The 20,622-nt window shown below is 34.9% G+C and overlaps 1 protein-coding gene across 1 annotated transcript; it reads left to right on the top strand.

The window, feature by feature from the left end:
• The first annotated feature begins 1,018 nt into the window (after window positions 1-1,018).
• On the top strand, window positions 1,019-20,484 carry LOC136247927 (protein NLRC5-like). The gene is made up of 8 exons (XM_066039746.1): window positions 1,019-1,058; window positions 9,344-9,627; window positions 10,090-11,743; window positions 12,354-12,719; window positions 17,098-17,318; window positions 17,378-18,085; window positions 18,820-19,977; window positions 20,092-20,484. The coding sequence occupies exons 1-8, from the start codon at window positions 1,019-1,021 to the stop codon at window positions 20,482-20,484; spliced, it is 4,824 nt and encodes a 1,607-aa protein (XP_065895818.1).
• Window positions 20,485-20,622: the final 138 nt, after the last annotated feature.

The raw sequence follows: 20,622 nt of genomic DNA, 5'->3' as shown, positions 1-20,622 counted from the left end.
TAATTATATTATATATAATATGTGTGTGTTTGAGTAATGAGTTATTGTCTTCCAAGTTCATAGAATTGGCATGGATGTGTGTGGAAAACCCCCTTTTGCAAATTTGGTCATATTTGCACCATATATATATAACTAATTTCAAATTCAGTATGAAACAAGAAATGAATTTCAATTTGAATCTGCCAGTGCCAGTCTATGCAATAGCCTAATGTAACTATGAGCAGTAGCTACTGTACAATTTGGCACAAACATTTAGAAGCTCCTATATAGACCTCTGGATCCTGCAGTCCATGCAGCTGGCCGTGGTGCATAATAAAGCAGCTTACAAGTAGTTGTGTACCGCCAAGAGTTCAATCAGCTGCCATTGAAAGAAGCACATCCACAAAATCACAAGTCACTAATACTTACGACTATACAATGATTATTGATATGTATACATCATATGTCAAGAATTTTTCACCGGGTTGATTTACACTAATCTGTAATACAGCTGTAAGCAAACACGTGTACATGTACACTCACATATATGTGACAAAATAGTAGGTAGAATGCAATACAGTTATAATGAGAAGCACATGCCTGTATGCCGCATTTTAGATGAAGTTTCCATCAGATTGTTTTCTTTGTTGTTCTTATTGTTTTCCCACTATTGATGCACCACCCTGGGGAAACATGTGCTTACCTCACCCACTTTGATAAATTTGAAGTACAATTATGTCTTCAGGTCTTAAGTTTTGTTAGTAGTGAACATTAATATACTTATAGGCCAATAGCTATGGTTAGTTAAAGTCAAAAAATTGTATGTGTGTGATGGTAGCTTGATTTATCAAATTCGGGTTTTGCAAATACCAGTCTTATTCCCTTCCAATCAATAGACCATGACTTCATATTGAAAGTACTTATCAGATTGAAACTTTCATTGCAACAAAAAATAACTATAGTGCTATCAATTTCACACAGTGAACATGTATGCCAAATAGTGAAAGTAATTAAGAAAGTACAGTACAACTTGTTAGAAATGCCCACATCAGTAGATGATGTGTTGAGCTATGCAGACAGTGTGGGCATCTTTAATGATCTTGTACCAGTGAACAGTCACTATTAGTACCTCATATCATTGTCACCTCTGTGTCTATCCATATCTAACAATGACATACATGCCAGAGTGCTCATAATTACATTGTTGCTGTTCATGAGATATATGAATATTTCTGTGGATAATAATTGTTTTGAGTAGTGATTTGCCCATATAGGTATTTGTGAGAAGTAAGAATTTATAGTATTGCACAAGTATTCCGCCTCAAGCACCTATTATGCTCACAATTATGTCAACATAATCAGCGGATCCCTAGTTATGAGTTCAGTCAGTGATGACTGAGTTCAGTATAGCTAAAGAAAATTCATGAAATTAATTTTGTCTATATACACACCATCATCAGATACAATGACAGATATGAGTCAAGTAATGTTGCATCTTATGGGGTACAGTAATGCCTGCAACTATAGTAGCTGCTACACTGACTCTGAACAGCAGTCAAAATGATTATTGAATTGTTTTTAATTAGTTAGTTGACATGATGTTTAGGAAACTAAGTGAAGCAGTTACATGTTAGTCTACCAAATCAATGATTGGACTGATCCATGAAGACCATGATGTTGATGGTACCACCACATACACAACATTGAAGGGTTTCTAGAGTGACAATTTGCAATTTCACAAGTCTATGTACTAAATGATATAGAAAAGAACACCTTACTACAGTTGTAATTGGTTACAAAAATAGACATCTAAATAATAATAATAATAATAAATACATCAATATAATCAATCTTGAAAGAGTCTACAGCTGTATACTGTTAATAAGTTACCATGTCTTGTTCTTGTTAAAGTTTAGAGATTCAGTACACATTAGCATTTATACTGTACCTATCAAACTAAAGGTACCATTCACTCTGCAGGGTTAAATTTGATGAATGAGTATTATGCCTTATAGTAACTACTAATCATGCTGGGGATTTTAGAAGCCATTTTATGTATTTTTGAGGTAGATAGTGAAACCTGTATAATACATGTCAGACAATTTAGTTACTAGTTCATTTATATTACCAAATATGTCATTTTTATGTGACCTGCCTAATGTGGTCATGTCTTATTAGCTAATTTCAGAAAATTATTCCACAGATATGGGTAACCACATCTGATTCCAGTCAACCACAATGACAAACTAGCACACAAGACTGTCTGCAGCAAAAGTTAGCATATTATGTATTTTACAATAAATAATATATTTTAGTTATGACATTTTTCTGGTGAAAGTTTTGTATAATAATTTTATGTGTCTGTATAATCTAGATAGACTTCAAAACACAAGTTCTATGGATGGAATGTTGTAATCTGATGACTTAGGGGCCTGAGGGCTAATAAATTACATAGGGCCCTGTGTTTTACTAATTTATACATTATTGAACTTAAACAGTTGCTTGCAATACAGAAATGTAATACTATAGATAGCTAAGCAACATACTGGTAGTATTATAACAGCCACACCATTAGTGTAATGGGAATGATTTCAATGCTACAACTTATGTACTGGATTTAAATTTGAGTATAATTTACTTTACTGTGGTCCACTAAAATGTGAAAGTTTTGTCAAACTGACATATATACCATTTGAGCAATTCAATGTGAATTCAAACTTAGCGACAAATCCATAAGCACTGATGACCACAATGACATGAGAGATGTGAAAAGTCCATGAGGTAGTGTTATTTTTAAAAAAGTGAGAAAACAGTCCAGGTTCAATTGGTACCAATTACCACAACACAGACTGAAGTACAAGTAATATATCTATACAAAGGAGTGGACAAAGCAGTTTTTAACACAATACACAAACACTGTAACTAACTACTGTACCTATTATAATGTAAAACACGTTGCTACTAAAGACCTCACTATTTATTCACAGTCCCTTAACTATGTTGATGTAGTTACCAATGCATGATATTGTAACTCCAATAAATGGATGTGTAACTGTGTAGTGTGCACATTACAAAATGCTGTCTACTTATTAGTGTTAAGTTTCATAATCACATGTGAAACTAAGATCAACTGTCAAGGGAACAAGATTTGGTTACTAATGTTGATCGCGAACAGCAAAAGTGTTTTAGTGTACAATATTCACATCTGTATATATTGCAACAGTACTAGCCTTGCCTCATTACACCACAATTATTTTCTTAATGGATTGTACACAGTGCCAATAAATAGCATATATAATTACTATATTGTGATACTTTTCTTTTGGACTTTATACTGCAGGTATTCCCAAGTTTAGTAGCAGTTATCTATTTCAAGCCAGATCAATGTACATAATTATGCGGTCAATTGCTGATATGTTGTGGCCAATAGCTTAGAAACAGCGATAAGGTACCACCCTAGAGTATATTAGCAGTAAACTAATGGTTGGATTGTTCTTCCTACATAATATACATACTCTGCAGTCTATCAAAACTGTTTTGTGTGGTGTTGTACATACTGTGTAGCTATATTCGTAATGTGGCTTTAGTATACTTCTCTGGTCACAAGTTTTTGAAGGACATGATGAGATCATTGCATTCTGACATACAGTGATCTCTGTTGTGTTATCGTCTAGACCATATAATGTTATGCAGCTTAACTATAGTTATATCCAATTTGTTGTAATATGTGAATAGCTAAGTTAGATACATGCAGAGAAGCCCATGGAGTTAAATTTTTTTTATGATCATTGACAAAAAATTAATTTATTGGTAGTCAGTTAGTAATTAATCTGGCATCACTGTGCTGTCTCAAACTTTAATTCCACTGCATAACTTCACATCAACATAAAATTCCTAGATTCTTAAGCCATAGACAAATACTAGCTATTGTATTTGAGGGGACAGATAATTAATGTGAAACTGTGTGAGTGCTAATTAACCATATTTGACCAAATTTGACAAAACAAGGCTTCCACACACATCCTATTCTCTGAATTTAACCAACTGTAACTTGACTACTCAGTAAGCTAGTAACCTACAATTTTGCCACAATTCTTCCATAGCATTGTGAAATAACAGGTCAAAATTTGAAACTAATGGCATACTCCTACATTCAGTTACGTATCATGGTACTTTAAAGTCATAAAAGTGGATGTGTGTGGAAGCCTAGTTTTGTCAAATTCATTCACATAATTTATACGATTTCCAATGAGCTTTAGGAAGCAGTATTTTACCATAGCAAGTGCTTATGTTCCATGCTACACGAGAGCAGTATCTGCGATTTTCATAAGATTATAATAGCTGAAATGTTCTTAATTCTTCATAAATACCTTGTTGCCTGTGAGGTCACAATGCAGAAAACCAAACATGTGATTGAAAGCAGTTATATTTTTAAAACTTGTAACCTTCACCATAATATGTGCAGAGTCATGAACACCACAACACAAAGAATGCTGGTATTTACTGCATAAATTATTACAAACATTGTTATATTAATTATCTATAATGTGATAAACACATAATGTACTTATCATGATATGTTGGAAAGTCCAGTTTCATTATGACGCAACAAATGAGGCAAATTAAATCAAATATTATCACTGTGTATGGTGGCTATACAGCCAAATAAACATTCAGCGGAAATAAATAACTTGGTAGTGCATGCTATTGTATGACAATTTATAGTTAAAATTTTCTGGTGCTAATAAAACACAGGTGTATATATTTTCTGTATCCTTTCTAGATTAGACCAATAATCACCCTCTTGAATTATCTAACCAAACTTTTAGGCTACACTGTATATTAGATGTGTTTTATAGCCTCATGTACGTAAATTAGGAATCTAAATGATTAGTACATTTAACAATAGGTACAGACACATGACCACACAGTAGTAAATTACTACATTTATTATGGTGAATATGATATGCATGCATGTATGACAATCCTATAATCACATGATACAAATTGTCACTTTCACCTACACTTGTATTTATCAACATTGCTGAGTCTGGCTGATGTAAAATCTTGCCTCAGGGCATGACGCTCCAAAAGTTCAAAATGCCCACTGAACCATCAACAAGATTTTATCTTGAATATATAAATCTTTTATAATACAGCCAAGTAGTTGTACACCCACAGTAGCAAAGGCATCAATTTCATGATCATGTAAGATTTAAAAAAATTTTAACAGGACACAAACATGTTTAGAGCAGCTGGGTTGTAGACCTTCCCATAAGCAGTGACCAAAAGAGTCGGTACCATTATGTTATTATGTTAGCATCTAAATGTACAGGCCAGGGTTGTTACTGGCATGATTCAGAGAATATGTTATTAGTAGATCATAATTGTGCACTAAAATACGCACAACAAATATCTAGTTATTGTATATTAGCAGATTCTAATTGTTCCTATCAGTGAAAAAGTTATTTGCATAACTGGATCTGCGAAAAGGGGTTTCCAAATTCCTAAGTTTGACTCATAGTACTCATAACTCCTTGAGTTTTTATCCTGTCACCTATTACACTACAAAATAGTGCTATGTTAGGAGTCGAATGTGTTCAAATTTTAGGGTGGTACCATATTCATAATTCAAGTTATGGGTTGCCAAGTACACACAATTGGAAAGGCCTGAGACTAAATGAACTAGTGACAAATTGTATTACTAGCAGTTCTAGAAGGACTAATACATTTATGCATCATGGCTAAAGTTTTCTTGGCAAATCCAAGGTTCACTGTGCAATTATTAGACATAATTATAATATTACAGTCAACTATACGGTAGTAAACAACAACAGAAAAGTTAACTCACGATCTCCTCCATGACTTCATAATTGTTTCTTACTTGAAGCCATTTAACTATGGTAAGTTATGCTTACAATTTACTTAGTTACATATTTCTCTATTAGTAACTTCCTTTGGAAATGCATGATGTAATTGATGAATGTTACACATACATACCATTTAATTTTCATGACCACCATCAGAGTCTACACTGCACTATGAATATCAAATTTTGGTTAGTCCAATTTCCTGGAATGTGATTTACCAAAGTACAATAGCAAAGAGAAGCCCGTTATTTTACAAATGATTTACACTGTTATCCCCAAACAATCACCATCATGTAGTAAACTAAACTATCTGTCTCTAACTACTGCATGACATCACATCAATGTATGAGACATGCAGGCACAGAAAATTTATATGTGAAGAGTGACAGATACGTTTTAATGTTTTCCTTTCTACATGTAAAATTTGGGAGAAATGGTGTGGCCATATCGTGTATGTGATTTGGATGGGGTTTAGCAATACATTTCCTATTTGTGAATACTATATGTATGATATAGGAATTAGGGAATAATTTCCTTACTATTCTTACAAAATGAACAAAGGTTAACTTGTCAGATATCAAATAGCAAAGGTATGTTGGTTAACAGATCTACATGAGTAGAAAGTTAACTTGCAGCCACCTTCATAGCTTCTTGGTGCTCCTCATATAATTCAAGCCATCCAATATACCTTGGTAATTATACTGTATGGTTAGTTCCTTCTCTAGTGGTACTATAGCTTCATTGTTGAGACATGATGTGATTCATGAATGACAATATACATACATACACCTGTAGCCTATCAACAAGACTATATATATACGGCACACATCGATTGTACATCAACTTTTTGGTTATCAATTTGTTCTATGTCCTAGAATGTGAACTGGCAAAGCACAAAATGTATAAGAAAGACCATAATGTTTGCATTATTCTACAAATGATTTAATGTTGTCATCACCAAACAATTACTGAACTTATCTATTATTGTCAACCTGTCTCAGACATCAAACAACACTGCAACATGGAACAACTTTAGACAGAGACCAACGCACGTGTACTACAAACAAGGCAATGGCATACATCATTCATCATCTTACATTCTATGGCATCAGCATGAGCTGTGTTTGTGCATGATTCACTCAAACACGTGCTATCTAACCTCAACTATGTCTACAGCACGAGCAGTTATGTTGCATGATCAAGCATGCACACTCCAATGGTGAACTTTAACAATCTGTAATGTCTTCAACTTCATTATATGCAGTGTTACATTATTGTACTATAATGTGACAAATACATGATGTACTTACAGAAGTATGTAGGGAAAGTCCATATAGTAACTGATGGTTTGGGTATTGTATCATGTACCAGTATAATTTTGTATACCAGTAATCAGTTTCTATGACCAATGATGCAGCTAGCAGGATAACCTCAGAAGTGAACCTCAGACCTTGCAATGAATGAATCTATGACAACAGAATTCAAAGTTGCCCCAAGCAACTTGAATATTTAAAATATTTTTACAGGTGAATGGCTAATGTACTTATCAATATTACGCCCCACTACCCCTCCAGGGGAATATCCTCTCAAGCATATATGGGAGATCCAATTTGATCTTAAAAATCACCCCACTTTATAGTCAGGATTTTTGTCTTCCACTTAGTGCTTGCTCAACTTTACGGGCTATGCACCTCCTGCAAGAATAACAGGAAGGGATTTGACGCTCATCGTGTCCCCACACATGGGTCAGGAATTTGGATTTTGTAAAGTCACCTTCCCCTACTGATTCCCAGGAAGGGGGGGATAATCACTGGGAATAATATAGTTTCCAAATTTTAAAGGATAGCATTCATAGGTCATGAGATATAATACTGAGTTAAAGTTTGTAGTTTCTCATACATTATCTATGTGAGGAGCCAACAATTATCCCTTCTGGTCAATCACATAGATAATGTATGGGATGCATGTGAATGTCAAAATTAGCTTTTCCAAGTTTTAAAATCATAGAGTACTGTTGCATATAGTATATAAAAGTTGTGGTTTCCCCATACATTATCTATGTGATTACTGATTGCCCAGAATTATCAAAGGGGAAACTGTTGAATTGCCCTCTCATCACAGATAATGTATGGGAAAACCGCAAACATTAAATGTGATCTTTCTAATAATTTATGTGACCAAATTTAGAAAATCGTAGACCTACGTATACATGCACACCAGTAAAGTTCACTTTTCACCATGAATAGATAAGCATACCAATACACCATCACGGTAATGCAACTGATTCACCCAGGCTGTTTTTCACAAACGGATTTCTGGAGATTTGTGCCAGCCACTGGGAACATTCTATCGCCACTGGTTAGCTGAAACACAGTATGAGGCTACTAGAGACATGGACAGTGGCTGAGGTGGCTTCTATGTGTGTGTGTGTGTTTTTTTTTCAGTGACACTGTTGGTGTCCCCATTACCACCTAGGTGTTCCAGACACCGCTGTGAAAAAAAGTTGTTCAAAATTACAGCTATATTGGTACAGTAGTTAGATTACTATGGAATAAAGTGAGAGAGTTTTCCCACATATAATGATATGGCAAGGTTTCTTAGACATTCATCCCTATAAATATTGTAAATCATCAGATTGCTACAGGCAATGGATGAAAATTATTAGCATGCCAATGGCAAAGCTCCAACTGCTTGCTCACGTACATTATTATAAAGTATGTGCATATAAAATTATGTATAATAATATACATGCAACATTCTTGCGATTTTTAATAATCGCAGACATGTCACATTCTAGATGAAAATACTCAAGTTATGTACACAGCAAAACTCAAAATGGACTGATACAGACTCCATCTTATAAATTATCATGACCACTTGTCCAAATATGATGTATTTGATTTAACATAATAATATGCCAAGCGTATTATCTCAACACCACTTAGGATTGGGACCAGTAGACCAGCATTTAGGCCTGAGTCAAATATGTTCAAACTTTTTGTCCAAAATGTTTCAAAAAATTTCACCTATTATGCTCCTCAGTGTTCCCATTATGCTTGCATTATGCTCCTAGGTTAACAACTTTAATGTTCTTACAATTATCCTGGAACATTTTAATTAATGAATGTTCTATTAGAGTATTTCACTACAAAGTGACTGTTCTATTAGAGAATATCGATCAAAGAAGCTATGTACAATATAATTGAGTGCACTATTGTTTCCACTGACTGCTTCGTTAGGGAGTATCTGGTATAGACATGAAATGTGTGTTACACAGTAATAAAGATAAAAGTGGTAGAACAGTGGTTTGTATTGGAAAGCATGTGCATTTTAGATGTTCTGTAAAATTATGTGCAGAGACTTACTGTCTGACTGTAGCTATAAAATATACCATTAAGTAAAGTCAATTTTAATCTTATTATTTAGCGAAAGCATGTGGGATCCTTACTTATTTAAGTTATGATGTGTATCACCATCATGTTATTTTGTTTTAGAGTGTGCAGCCAAACCCAAATTAAAAGACTTACATAACTTTGTAACTCCAAAATATGCTGCTAAATGGAGGGAAATTGGAGAGTCCCTAGGTATTCAAAAAGGTGTATTAGACAGCATAGATCACGACTATTACCATAAAGCTGAAGATTGCTTTAATGCAGTCTGGGAAGGTTGGCTTGACTTAGACAGCAACGCATCATGGAAGAAGGTTATATCAGCCATTGATTTGATTTCCTCTGATATTTCAGGTTCTGGTAGTAGTTTAGAGGTGGAGATTCCTGAAGTAACCAGTATCTTATAAGATATGTATATTAGAAAGCGGTTTGAGGTCTGTGATGATGAATGGCCTCCATATCAACCTGAAGTGTATACCACTGTAGCCCTTATTCATCATATAGAAAAATGATTACTAAAAAAGCAGTAATTTACATTGCAACACAAATGCACAAAGGAGAAATCACATCACTGAATGATATAGCTATAGCGATGAAGAAGGAATAGTTGCTGAGCAATATCTTACAAGCTGTAAATATACCAATAATATCTATGAAATCTTTCCGTCATGTTCAGATGATGGTAGGTCAACTTCATACACAATACTAATGCACCAGGAATTGGTAAAACAGTTCTATCAAAAGAAATTGTATTTCTCTGGGCAAACAGAATGATGCTAAAACATTAAAAAGTCTTGGTTTTGATATTTTTACGTGATCCTAGTGTTCAAAAGCTTACCTCTTTTGCTCAGTTAGCTCAATATATCACATGTGCTTGTCAAGGAAATCAAATGGTAAAAACCTTCTCTGACTATCTCATTAATACTTCTGGTAAAGATCTCTTATTTGTGTTTGATGGTTATGATGAACTACTAGAGATACTCAGAAAAGAATCATTTGTTGTGGACATTATCAACCAAAACGTCTTACCATGTTGTGATATAGTGATTACTTCTCGACCAACAGTATCTGCACGTCTTCACAAAATAGTGGATCGTAGAATTGAAATTTTAGGATTTACTGATGAAGATCGAAAAAAATATATTTGCCAAGCTTTTAAAAATAACCCCACTAATGTTGATGAAATGTCAGCATATTTACAGTCTAATCCATTTATCAATAGTTTGTGTTATATTCCATTAAACATGACTATATTAATGTGCTTATTCACTGAAACAACTCAGTCTGAATTACCAAAAACTCAGACTGAAATAAACAACCAGTTTATATGCATGACCATCTCAAGGTATTTTAGAAAGAAAGAAAGTATACCACTCAATATCAACTCATTGTTTGAAATGCCAGGGAGGTATAAACAGGTAATGAAAGAATTGTCAAAACTTGCATTTAATCTTCTTGGCAAAGATAAAATAGTATTTAGTAATGCAGATGTCTCTTCAAAATCACTCCAGCTTTCCAAGAACATAAATGGTATGGGATTGTTAAAAGCTGTGAAGTACTTTAACTTTGTAGACAATTGCGAACAGGTTCCGTTTAATTTCATGCACTTTTCTCTTCTAGAGTTCTTGACTGCATTTCACGTAGCTTCATCGTCTACTTCAGAACAAGAGAAAATAATCTGTGGAAATTTTTGGAACAGTAGATATCTTAATACATGGATTATGTACTGTGGGTTAACTGGAGGTAATTCTCTTGCCTTAAAACACTATTTATCTGGAAATCGTTTCTTACTGTTTAGTAGGTTTTTTGGTGCAAGTGGTGTATTACAAGATATGGTCAATGATAAAATTAAATGTCTCCACTTGTTCCAGTGTTTCTTTGAGGCAGGAAATAACACAATGTGTGAGCAGGTTGGAAACTTTTTGCATGAGAGGAAAATTGATCTTAGTGGTCAAGTATTGTTGCCTAAGGACATGCACACTCTTGGTTTCTTCTTGACCAGATCATCTAACAAACAGTGGGAAGTTTTAAACCTGTCAGAATGTTATATTGAAGATCGTGGTTTTAAAATATTTGTAAAATTATATCTTAACCAGCTAAATACTTCTATTCTAAAACTTTTAGACATTTCAAGTAATCACATAACACCATCCTCTCTTTCTGATGTTTGTAACTTGGTGCTTTATTTGAAAGTTCAAAAACTAATTACTGTAAACAACAATTTAGCTGATGAAATAATTTTAAAGGAGCTTCTTAATTGTGCAATGGTCAACCATGCCCACACCTTTTATATACCATTAGTTGTTGTGAGTGACTCGGGAAGCTTTACCAGTCAGGATTCCATAAACCATGGAAGCGTAAAAAAAGAATCAGTATATATTATCAACACTAAATCTAATACCCGTTTGAGAGAACTAAATGATATGGGAACATTCAATCATGTCCCTGCATTGTACATATGGAATTGCAAGATTAACGTTAATGATGTCATAGTGTTGCTTACAAGTAATCCGAGATTGAAAGTAAGCATATTTAACATCAGCTTGGATAGTAGTGAGATCGTTGAGTGGCACATACCATATCAGCCACATGCTGTGCTACAAGACACTGTGTTACAAGATCAAGTAGATAGGAGTCTTACAAATAATGTCAGTTATGCTTTCAAATCTGATAATATTCTGTTAATTTTCAGAGCACATTTATATTTTAATAAAATCATCTTGCTAAACACTACTTGTCAGTTTATGACAGTGCTCCAAATAACAAACTGTTATCTCACACATGAAATGTTAGGTGAAGTAGGTGTTATCATACATATCCAGTAGTGAGCAGTGTTGGGAAGTAGTTGATTTATCAGATTGCAGGATTGATGATAGGCGTCTTACAACATTATGCGATCACATTTCAAGCACTAAAGCTGTAATACAATTGTTGAATTTGTCCAACAACATATTGTCAACAGCTTATTCCATATCTTGTATCATCAAGTTACTTCAGCTGTGCATAGTAGATGAGTTCGTTCTTTCATACAATGGTGTATCTGATGATGCATTAAGAGATGCTTTACTTTCTGAAATATGTATACAGCACACCACTATATGTAATTGTATTACAGAACGTCCCTTGATTGTAATTAATGATCCAGTAGACATTGACTTGCAAGTAACAAATGATAAATTTTGTAGCATGTATTTGATTAACTGCAGAATTGATGATAGCATCTTACAATATCCATTACAGAACAATTTGGCAGTTGGTAGTCTTGTTGTATCTGAGTCATCAGATGGCATTATAACCACCATTGTGCCCTTTTTACAAACTGTGAAAGTTTCAACAATCAGCATTGTTCAAGTTGACCATACTGATGAAGCTGCTTTAGGAACTGCCATGAAGTTGAAGGAAATTGTGGCTGTCCATCAGACCATTGAGGAGATGCAATTTGTATTACTGTCACAAACACATTTGTTAGCTTATGGGACTTGTGAAAAACAAATTAAACATGTTGTTTTGCATTATCCTTTAAATAAAGTCTGTGTGTTACAGATAAACAATTGCAACCTATTAGATGATGGAGTATTGGATGCTGTTTTAACTAACTGCTCACCTGATTTGTATTCCATTGATGTTTCAGGATGCTCAATTAGATCTGTTTTACTCATGTATTTGTGAATGAAAGAAAGGTCATTTCACTTAAAGAAATTTGACCTCTCAAATAATGACTTGACTAGCTACTTCTGTTATTAAATCGCTTATTGAAATTCTCTGTCATTGTATTGTAGAAGAGCTTGTAGTAGCTAATAACAATATTGATTACAGCAAACTGAATAATGCCATTATTTCCAACATCTCTCCTCAATATAAAATCCTTAACTTCATTTCAAATGTGCCACTGATCAAGACACACGGTAGCGTGTCGTGCGGCCCAAGAAGCCGGCGCGTAACACCCGTGAGTATATTGACAGGAAGAAAGAAAACGAAATTTTCGCACCTCCATAGCTCTGTGCTGCCTTGATGAAACAAGACGATTTTTGCTGTGGACACTCCCTCCACCTTCAGCACTCCACATTCCAAATTTGAGCGAAAGCGCTTCAAGCGTTCCCGAGATATGCGACTTTAAAAATTGGCTTAGTTTCTTCCTTGTTTTTTTTCTTCTTATTTTTCTTCCTCTTTTCGCACACTTACAAAAACTGCTAACGCCATATCCGATCGCCTTGAAATTTAGCACACAGAAGGGGGATAAAAAGGCGCATCTCTGTACCAACTTTGGCTGGAATACGATAAACAGGCAAAGAGTTATGAGCGATTATTCACGAAAAATAACACCAATATGTTGTCACGCCTACAGGGTAAACCGCGTATGGGAAGAAGCTGAACATCGGTGGGTGAATAGGTTAACTATTAAACCTCAAACCTTTTGTGGTTTGAAAGAAATCAAGCTAAAAACCAGGAAGATACAATGAAAAAACCAACAGTGTGTAACAATTACGCAATCAAGATTAGCTAATAAAAAACGACTGCTTGCCACGCCTACCAAGTAAACCACTTGGGCTAATGCTTTGAAAATCGCTGTACAGATGGAGTTATCATCTTAGAAAGGCTCTTCAATGGTATAGAAGAATCAGACTTAAAGCCACGGAGTTATAACACGAAATCCAACTTGGTGTAGCAAGTGCGAGATCGAGATACTCTAATAGAGCAGTCATCCTAATAGAGCAGTCATCCGAAGAGAATTCAAGAGATCAGTTAGAAACAAGTAACCTGTATAGAGATCAGCTACAAACAAGTCACCCTGTAGAGAGATCAGCCACAAACAATTCACCCTGTAGAGAGATCAGCTAGAAGAAATTACCTTGTAGGGAATTCATGCAACTATAGAAAGAGATAATTCAGCTAGAAGAAATCACCTTGTAGAGTTCAGCTACAAAGAAACCACAATGTAGAGAGTTCAGCTACAAACAAATCGCCCTGTAGAGAGATCAGCTAGAAGAAGTTACCTTGTAGAGAGTTCAGCTACAAAGAAACCATCATGTAGAGAGTTCAGCTGCAAACAAATCACCTGTAGAGAGTTCAGCTACAAACAAATCTCCCTGTAGAGAAATCAGCTAGGAGAAGTTTCCTTGTAGAGAGTTCAGTTACAAAGAAACCACCATGTAGAGAATTCATTTACAAACTAGTGACCCTGTAGAGACATCAGCTAGAAGAAGTTACCTTGTAAAGAGCTCAGCTACATAGAAACCATTCTGTGAAGAGCTCAGCTGCAATCAAATCACCTGTACAGAATTCAGCTACAAACAAATCACCCGTAGAGAGATCAGCTAGAAGAAGTTACCTTGTAGAGAGTTCAGCTACAAAGAAACCATCATGTGGAGAGTTCAGCTGCAAACAAATCACCTGTAGAGAGTTCAACTACAAACAAATCTCCCTGTAGAGAGATCAGCTAGGAGAAGTTTCCTTGTAGAGAGTTCAGTTACAAAGAAACCACTGTGTAGAGAATTCGTTTACAAACTAGTGACCTTGTAGAGACATCAGCTAGAAGAAGTTACCTTGTAAAGAGTTCAGCTACAAAGAAACCTTTCTGTAAAGAGCTCAGCTGCAAAAAAATCACCTTTACAGAATTCCACTACAAACAAATCACCCTATAGAAAGATCAGCTAGAAGAAGTTACCTCGTAGAGAGTTCAGTTACAAAGAAACCACCATGTAGAGAATTCATTTACAAACTAGTGACTCTGTAGAGAGATCAGCTAGAAGAAGTTACCTTGTAGAGAGTTCAGCTACAAATTTAAAGAAACCATCATGTGGAGAGTTCAGCTGCAAACAAATCACCTGTAGAGAGTTCAGCTACAAAGAAACCACCATGTAGGGAGTTCAGCTAGAAGAAGTTACCTTGTAGAGAGTTCAGCTACAAAGAAACCATCATGAAGAGAGTTCAGCTACAAACAAATCACCCTGTAGAGAGATCAGCTAGAAGAAGTCACCTTGTAGAGAGTTCAGCTACAAAGAAATAACTATATAGAGAGTTCAGATGCAAACAAATCACCCTATACAAAGAAGAAGTAACCTTGTAGAGAGTTCAGCTACAAAGAAACCACCATGTACGGAGTTCAGCTAGAAGAAGTTACCTTGTAGAGAGTTCAGCTACAAAGAAACCATCATGAAGAGAGTTCAGCTGCAAACAAATCTCCCTGTAGAGAGTTCAGTTAGAAGAAGTTACCTTGTAGAGAGTTCAGCTACAAAGAAACCATTCTGTAAAGAGCTCAGCTGCAAACAAATCACCTGTACAGAATTCAGCTACAAACAAATCACCCTGTAGAAAGATCAGCTAGAAGAAGTCACCTTGTAGAGAGTTCAGCTACAAAGAAACCACCATGTACGGAGTTCAGCTAGAAGAAGTTACCTTGTAGAGAGTTCAGCTACAAAGAAACCATCATGAAGAGAGTTCAGCTGCAAACAAATCTCCCTGTAGAGAGTTCAGTTAGAAGAAGTTACCTTGTAGAGAGTTCAGCTACAAAGAAACCATTCTGTAAAGAGCTCAGCTGCAAACAAATCACCTGTAGAGAGTTCAGCTACAAACAAATCACCCTGTAGAGAGATCAGCTAGAAGAAATCACCTTGTAGAGAGTTCAGCTACAGTAAAAAGAAACCACCATGTAGAGAGTTCAGCTGCAAAGAAATCACCCTGTAGAAAATTCTACCACAAACAAATTGCCCTGTAGAAAGATCAGTTAGAAGAAGTTATCTTGTGGAGAGTTCGGCTACAAAGAAACCACCATGTAGAGAGTTCAGCTAGAAGAAATTACCTTGTAGAGAGTTCAGCTACAAAGAAACCATCATCTAGATAGTTAAGCTGCAAACAAATCACCTGTAGAGAGTTCAGCTACAAACAAATCTCCCTGTAGAGAGATCAGTTAGAAGAAGTTACCTTGTAGAGAGTTCAGCTACAAAGAAACCATTCTGTAAGCTCAGCAGCAAAAAAATCACCTGTACAGAATCCAGCTACAAATAAATCACCCTGTAGAGAGAACAGCTAGAAGAAGTTACCTTGTTAATAGTTCAGCTACAAACAAATCACCCTGTAGATCAGCTAGAAGAAGTTGCCTTGAAGAGTGTTCAGTTACACAGAAACCACCATGGACAGTTCTGTAATAAATATATGTATTATATATATATAATTTGTACATTTACTAATTAAATCTGAAATATTTAAGGTACATCTGCTTCATCTTTTCTTCTTCCTGTGGTAAAGAAAAAAGATAGGTTAAAAAGTCCCAAAGCAGGCCATAGGCCGGCTTTGGGGTATACAAATACAAAAAGAAGTGAAATCTAATCCAAAACAGCCAAGCTGTAAAAAAAGTGTGTGGCCCTCAAAAAGGCTATGGTGAAAAAAGATGTGAAATCCAAGGTGGCGGCCAAGAAATGGCTGTGATGGTAGGTTAATGGTAAAAATTTTAATAACGACAATTCAGGTGAAATTTGGTGCCGCTTGGTCAATTGGCACAAAATTCACCTGAATTGTCGTTATTAAAATTTTTACCATTAACCTACCATCACAGCCATTTCTTGGCCGCCACCTTGGATTTCACATCTTTTTTCACCATAGCCTTTTTGAGGGCCACATACTTTTTTTACAGCTTGGCTGTTTTGGATTAGATACTAACATTTGATATACAGTAACCTTAGATCAACAAAAGAGTATAGGTTACATTACTTGTGCGTATGTCTATATTGTTAATTGTACTCTAACTGCTAATTTCGTAAATGAATTCAATAATTTGTCACAGGAAGGAACATTCATTTATGGCCTTACACTTTACAACAACCAAATGAGTATGAGTGATTGTGTATATTCCTTCATTTTAGCCGAAAAGAAATACTTAATGATTAAAATTGGTGAAGAAGATAATGGCATTAGTAGCAACAACCTTAGTGAGAGATTGAAATGCAATTCAGGTCCTGCACCAGTTAACGTTGATACAACACCTATTAGAAATTACAGAAATTACATTATGGTATATAACAAGCTGTTCATATTTAGGTTTGTCTGTCAGCAACTTACTGAAGTGTTAGCAGAACATGAAGAAGTAGATTCCTTGGAGTTTGTTAACTACTGTACAACATGTTAGATTCAGACCTAAAGCAGGTTGGAGGGATTATATCATGCTCCAACAAGCACTGGAAATCCATTAACCTATCAGGATGTAATATTGGGGATCGTGGGTGTAATGCACTGTGTCCAGAAAAAGGCACGTACTGTGGTGTAACTGTTACACAACTTAATCTTTCCTGTAATCATTTAACATCATCATCTTTGAAAGACATTGTTCAAATGTTCTTATGCTGGAAAACTGAACAACTTATTATTGCTGGCAATGACATTAATCAATTTGAACTTAGACGTATCATTACTTCAAATGTTGAACAAGGCATGTTTGAATGCTTACCATTGCAATTGCAAGTTATTGCTACAAACAGGAGTGTCATCATTTGTGATAATAATAAATATTTGTCTTCATCTGTGCAGCAGGATACCATTAAACTCACTGCAGTTGTTAATCACATTGCAATAGGTGGTGCAGAAATTTTACAGTCTACTAATGCAACTGTCTCTGTGCTAAACAGCTTGGGTGTTACATGTATGGTTCTTCTCTTTGAGATAGTACAAATTCAATCCTTAAATACTGTAACTAATATTATAGTTGAGGAAAATAAATCAAAATCAAATACAATCAGTGAAGAACTAGATGAAGTTGAATATGTTATACATGTTTTTCAGCTGATACGGTTTAGTACCCCACTATGTCATCTCAGTATTGTAAACTGTGATATTACTGATGAGGAGGCATGTCAGGTAAGCAACAGCATTGGTCATGATCATGAATTTTTAGAATCTTTTGAACTGATGAATAATAATATAAATGAACAATGTCTCATTAAAATAATAACCGCTCTACAACATTCTTCAGTGCTAAGACATATTTGTATTAGTACTATAGTTATTTGTAACAAGGCAGCTAAATTACTGGCATCAGTCATAAATTGTAATACCTGCCTAGAACTTTTGTGTTTAAGTCATTTTGAACTAAAGGAACAAGGAATGCTCATGATTATTGAATCCTTAAGAATGATTAAGTCACTGAGACATTGTGACTTCAGTGATAATTACATTACCAATGAGAGTGCTAATTGAATTGTAAGTTGCAACAACAGGGACTGTATTACATTTTAGATGCTTTAAAGGAAATACCAACATTAACTTTTCTTAATTTATCCTCTAATATTATTGATACTTCTTCAGCTATCCTGTTATCCAAGGTTGCAGAAGCTAATATTGAGTTAAGTCATGTAGATCTGAGTAAGTGTATGATAAGAGAAGAAGGACTCATGATGATAACAATTTCACTATCTGAACTACCTTCATTGTGTTATATTAGTTTAAGCTATAATGTAATCAGTGATCAGGTAGCAGATCATTTATCCCATTGTTTTACAAACATTAAACATGTGCTACTGAGAAACTGCAAGATGCAATTAGGTAGCCTTAACAGTATATTTTGTGCTTTACAAAGTATATCATCATTACAGCAACTAGATATCAGTGAAAATGAGTTGGCTGACTTTACCACTAGCCAGTTGGAGAATGTTTTAGATGCAAATAAAGGAATAAATTGGCTGAATTTGGCATCGTGTGTTTTACCAATGGACAGCTTTTGGCCAGTGAAGTCTTCATCTATTGAATACCTTGATATGAGCGGTAACACCTTTAATAATGTGACTATCGAACATGTTAGCACAGCTATTCTCAAGTGTGATCTGCTAAATCATTTTAAATTATCCGATTGTCTTTTTCATGGAACGGATGTTAAATGTATTTTTGATTGTTTGAGAGATAACAAAAGCATTTCTTTTTTGGATCTTAGTGAAGCTGCCATGTTGTTAGCATCAGGAATAGTCAATAATCACACACTGAAACATCTATTCTTACAGCATTGTAATATACCAGAAAAAGAATTACTTGAAATAGTGAATGCTTTGAAGAGTTGTGATTGTTTGAGCTGCTTGGATTTCAGTTACAACAACATATCCAGCACTGTTGCACGTGTAGTGAAAGGAGTCATTTCAGCTAATAGTAACCTTACGTACTTAGCAATTGCTTCATGTGGTTTAACTGAACAATGCACTAAGGTGATTTCCAATGGTCTGGCAAAGGCAACATCATTAATTCACCTTGATATTAGCTACAACACACTGGAAAATATCAGTGTTGAAAAATTGGCAGTTGCTGTAATGGGCACTGCAACTTTGAAGCATTTAGACTTGTCTTACTGTGAGCTTACTGAGAAAGGATTTATTAGAATTTGTAAATTTCTTAGCTCAATTTCTAATTTGAGGTATCTGAATATAGCAGAAAATAGAATAAACAATAGGGTTGCTGAAAGCTTAGCTAGTGCTCTTAGCTGCAATTGTAAGCTAAATTATTTAAATCTTTGTAATTGCCAACTACAAGAGCTAGGAATTAATAGAATATTAGGCACTCTGTGTGAAAGCAATGTATTGCATCATCTGAACTTAAATTGGAATCCAATATCTGATCAAATAGCATACGAAATCTGTGATTTGATTGCTACAAGCACTTCTCTAACTGCACTTGAAATCAGTTCTTGTAATGTATCTGAGGAAGGAATGAAAGTTATATCTGAGTCTTTGATAAAGGACAATAATACCCCATTACAGTGTTTGGATGTAAGTTGTAACATAATAGGTCCATTAGTTGCTGCAAACATTCTTTCAGCAAACAAATATCTGAAGCATTTAGATATTTCTGAGTGTAATATATCAGAACGACAATTTATATAGTTGGCTACATCTTTGAGGAACAACATAAGCTTAATTCATTTTAATGTTAGTAATAATAGTATTACTGACGATGTTTCCACTGAAGTAGCATCGATCATTAATCAAACTGTATCTCTACAATACATCAACTTGTGCAATTGTAATCTTAGCAGTGTTGGACTTATAACTATTACTGATGCACTATCAAGCATCAACACACTGAAGACACTTATTGTGAGTAGTAACACGATTTCTGATGCTGGTGCTAATCATATAGCTGCTGTTATTACAAGGAACACTTCACTGAAACACATTGATCTGTTAAAGTGTACGTTACAAGAGGTAGGGAAGGCTATCATCGCTCAAGCATTACAGCAAGTCTCCACTAAATTGAAGCATATTGAAATAGATTAAGAACATTTAATAAACATTATACAAGTTTGTTACAACACTACACGTGTGTACACTGTTCATTCTGAATAATTATTTGTGTGTAATTGTTAGTTTTTCATGCTGTAAGCTACGTAGTACAGCAGTCAATCCTTTTTTTAC

Source organism: Dysidea avara, chromosome 2 (assembly GCF_963678975.1).
Source record: "Dysidea avara chromosome 2, odDysAvar1.4, whole genome shotgun sequence".
Lineage (NCBI taxonomy): Eukaryota > Metazoa > Porifera > Demospongiae > Dictyoceratida > Dysideidae > Dysidea > Dysidea avara.
The sequence above is the reverse complement of the archived record's forward strand: the minus strand, read 5'-3'. Positions and strand labels throughout refer to the sequence as shown.

Bases quoted from the DNA above. Each gene is read 5' to 3' on its own strand.
- LOC136247927 (XM_066039746.1), top strand. From the start codon at position 1,019: ATGCCCACATCAGTAGATGATGTGTTGAGCTATGCAGACA. The intron at 1,059-9,343 runs GTGTGGGCATCT...ATTTTGTTTTAG, and splicing joins TGTGTTGAGCTATGCAGACA to AGTGTGCAGCCAAACCCAAA. The intron at 12,720-17,097 runs GTGAAAAACAAA...CCTTCATTTTAG, and splicing joins TTTGTTAGCTTATGGGACTT to CCGAAAAGAAATACTTAATG.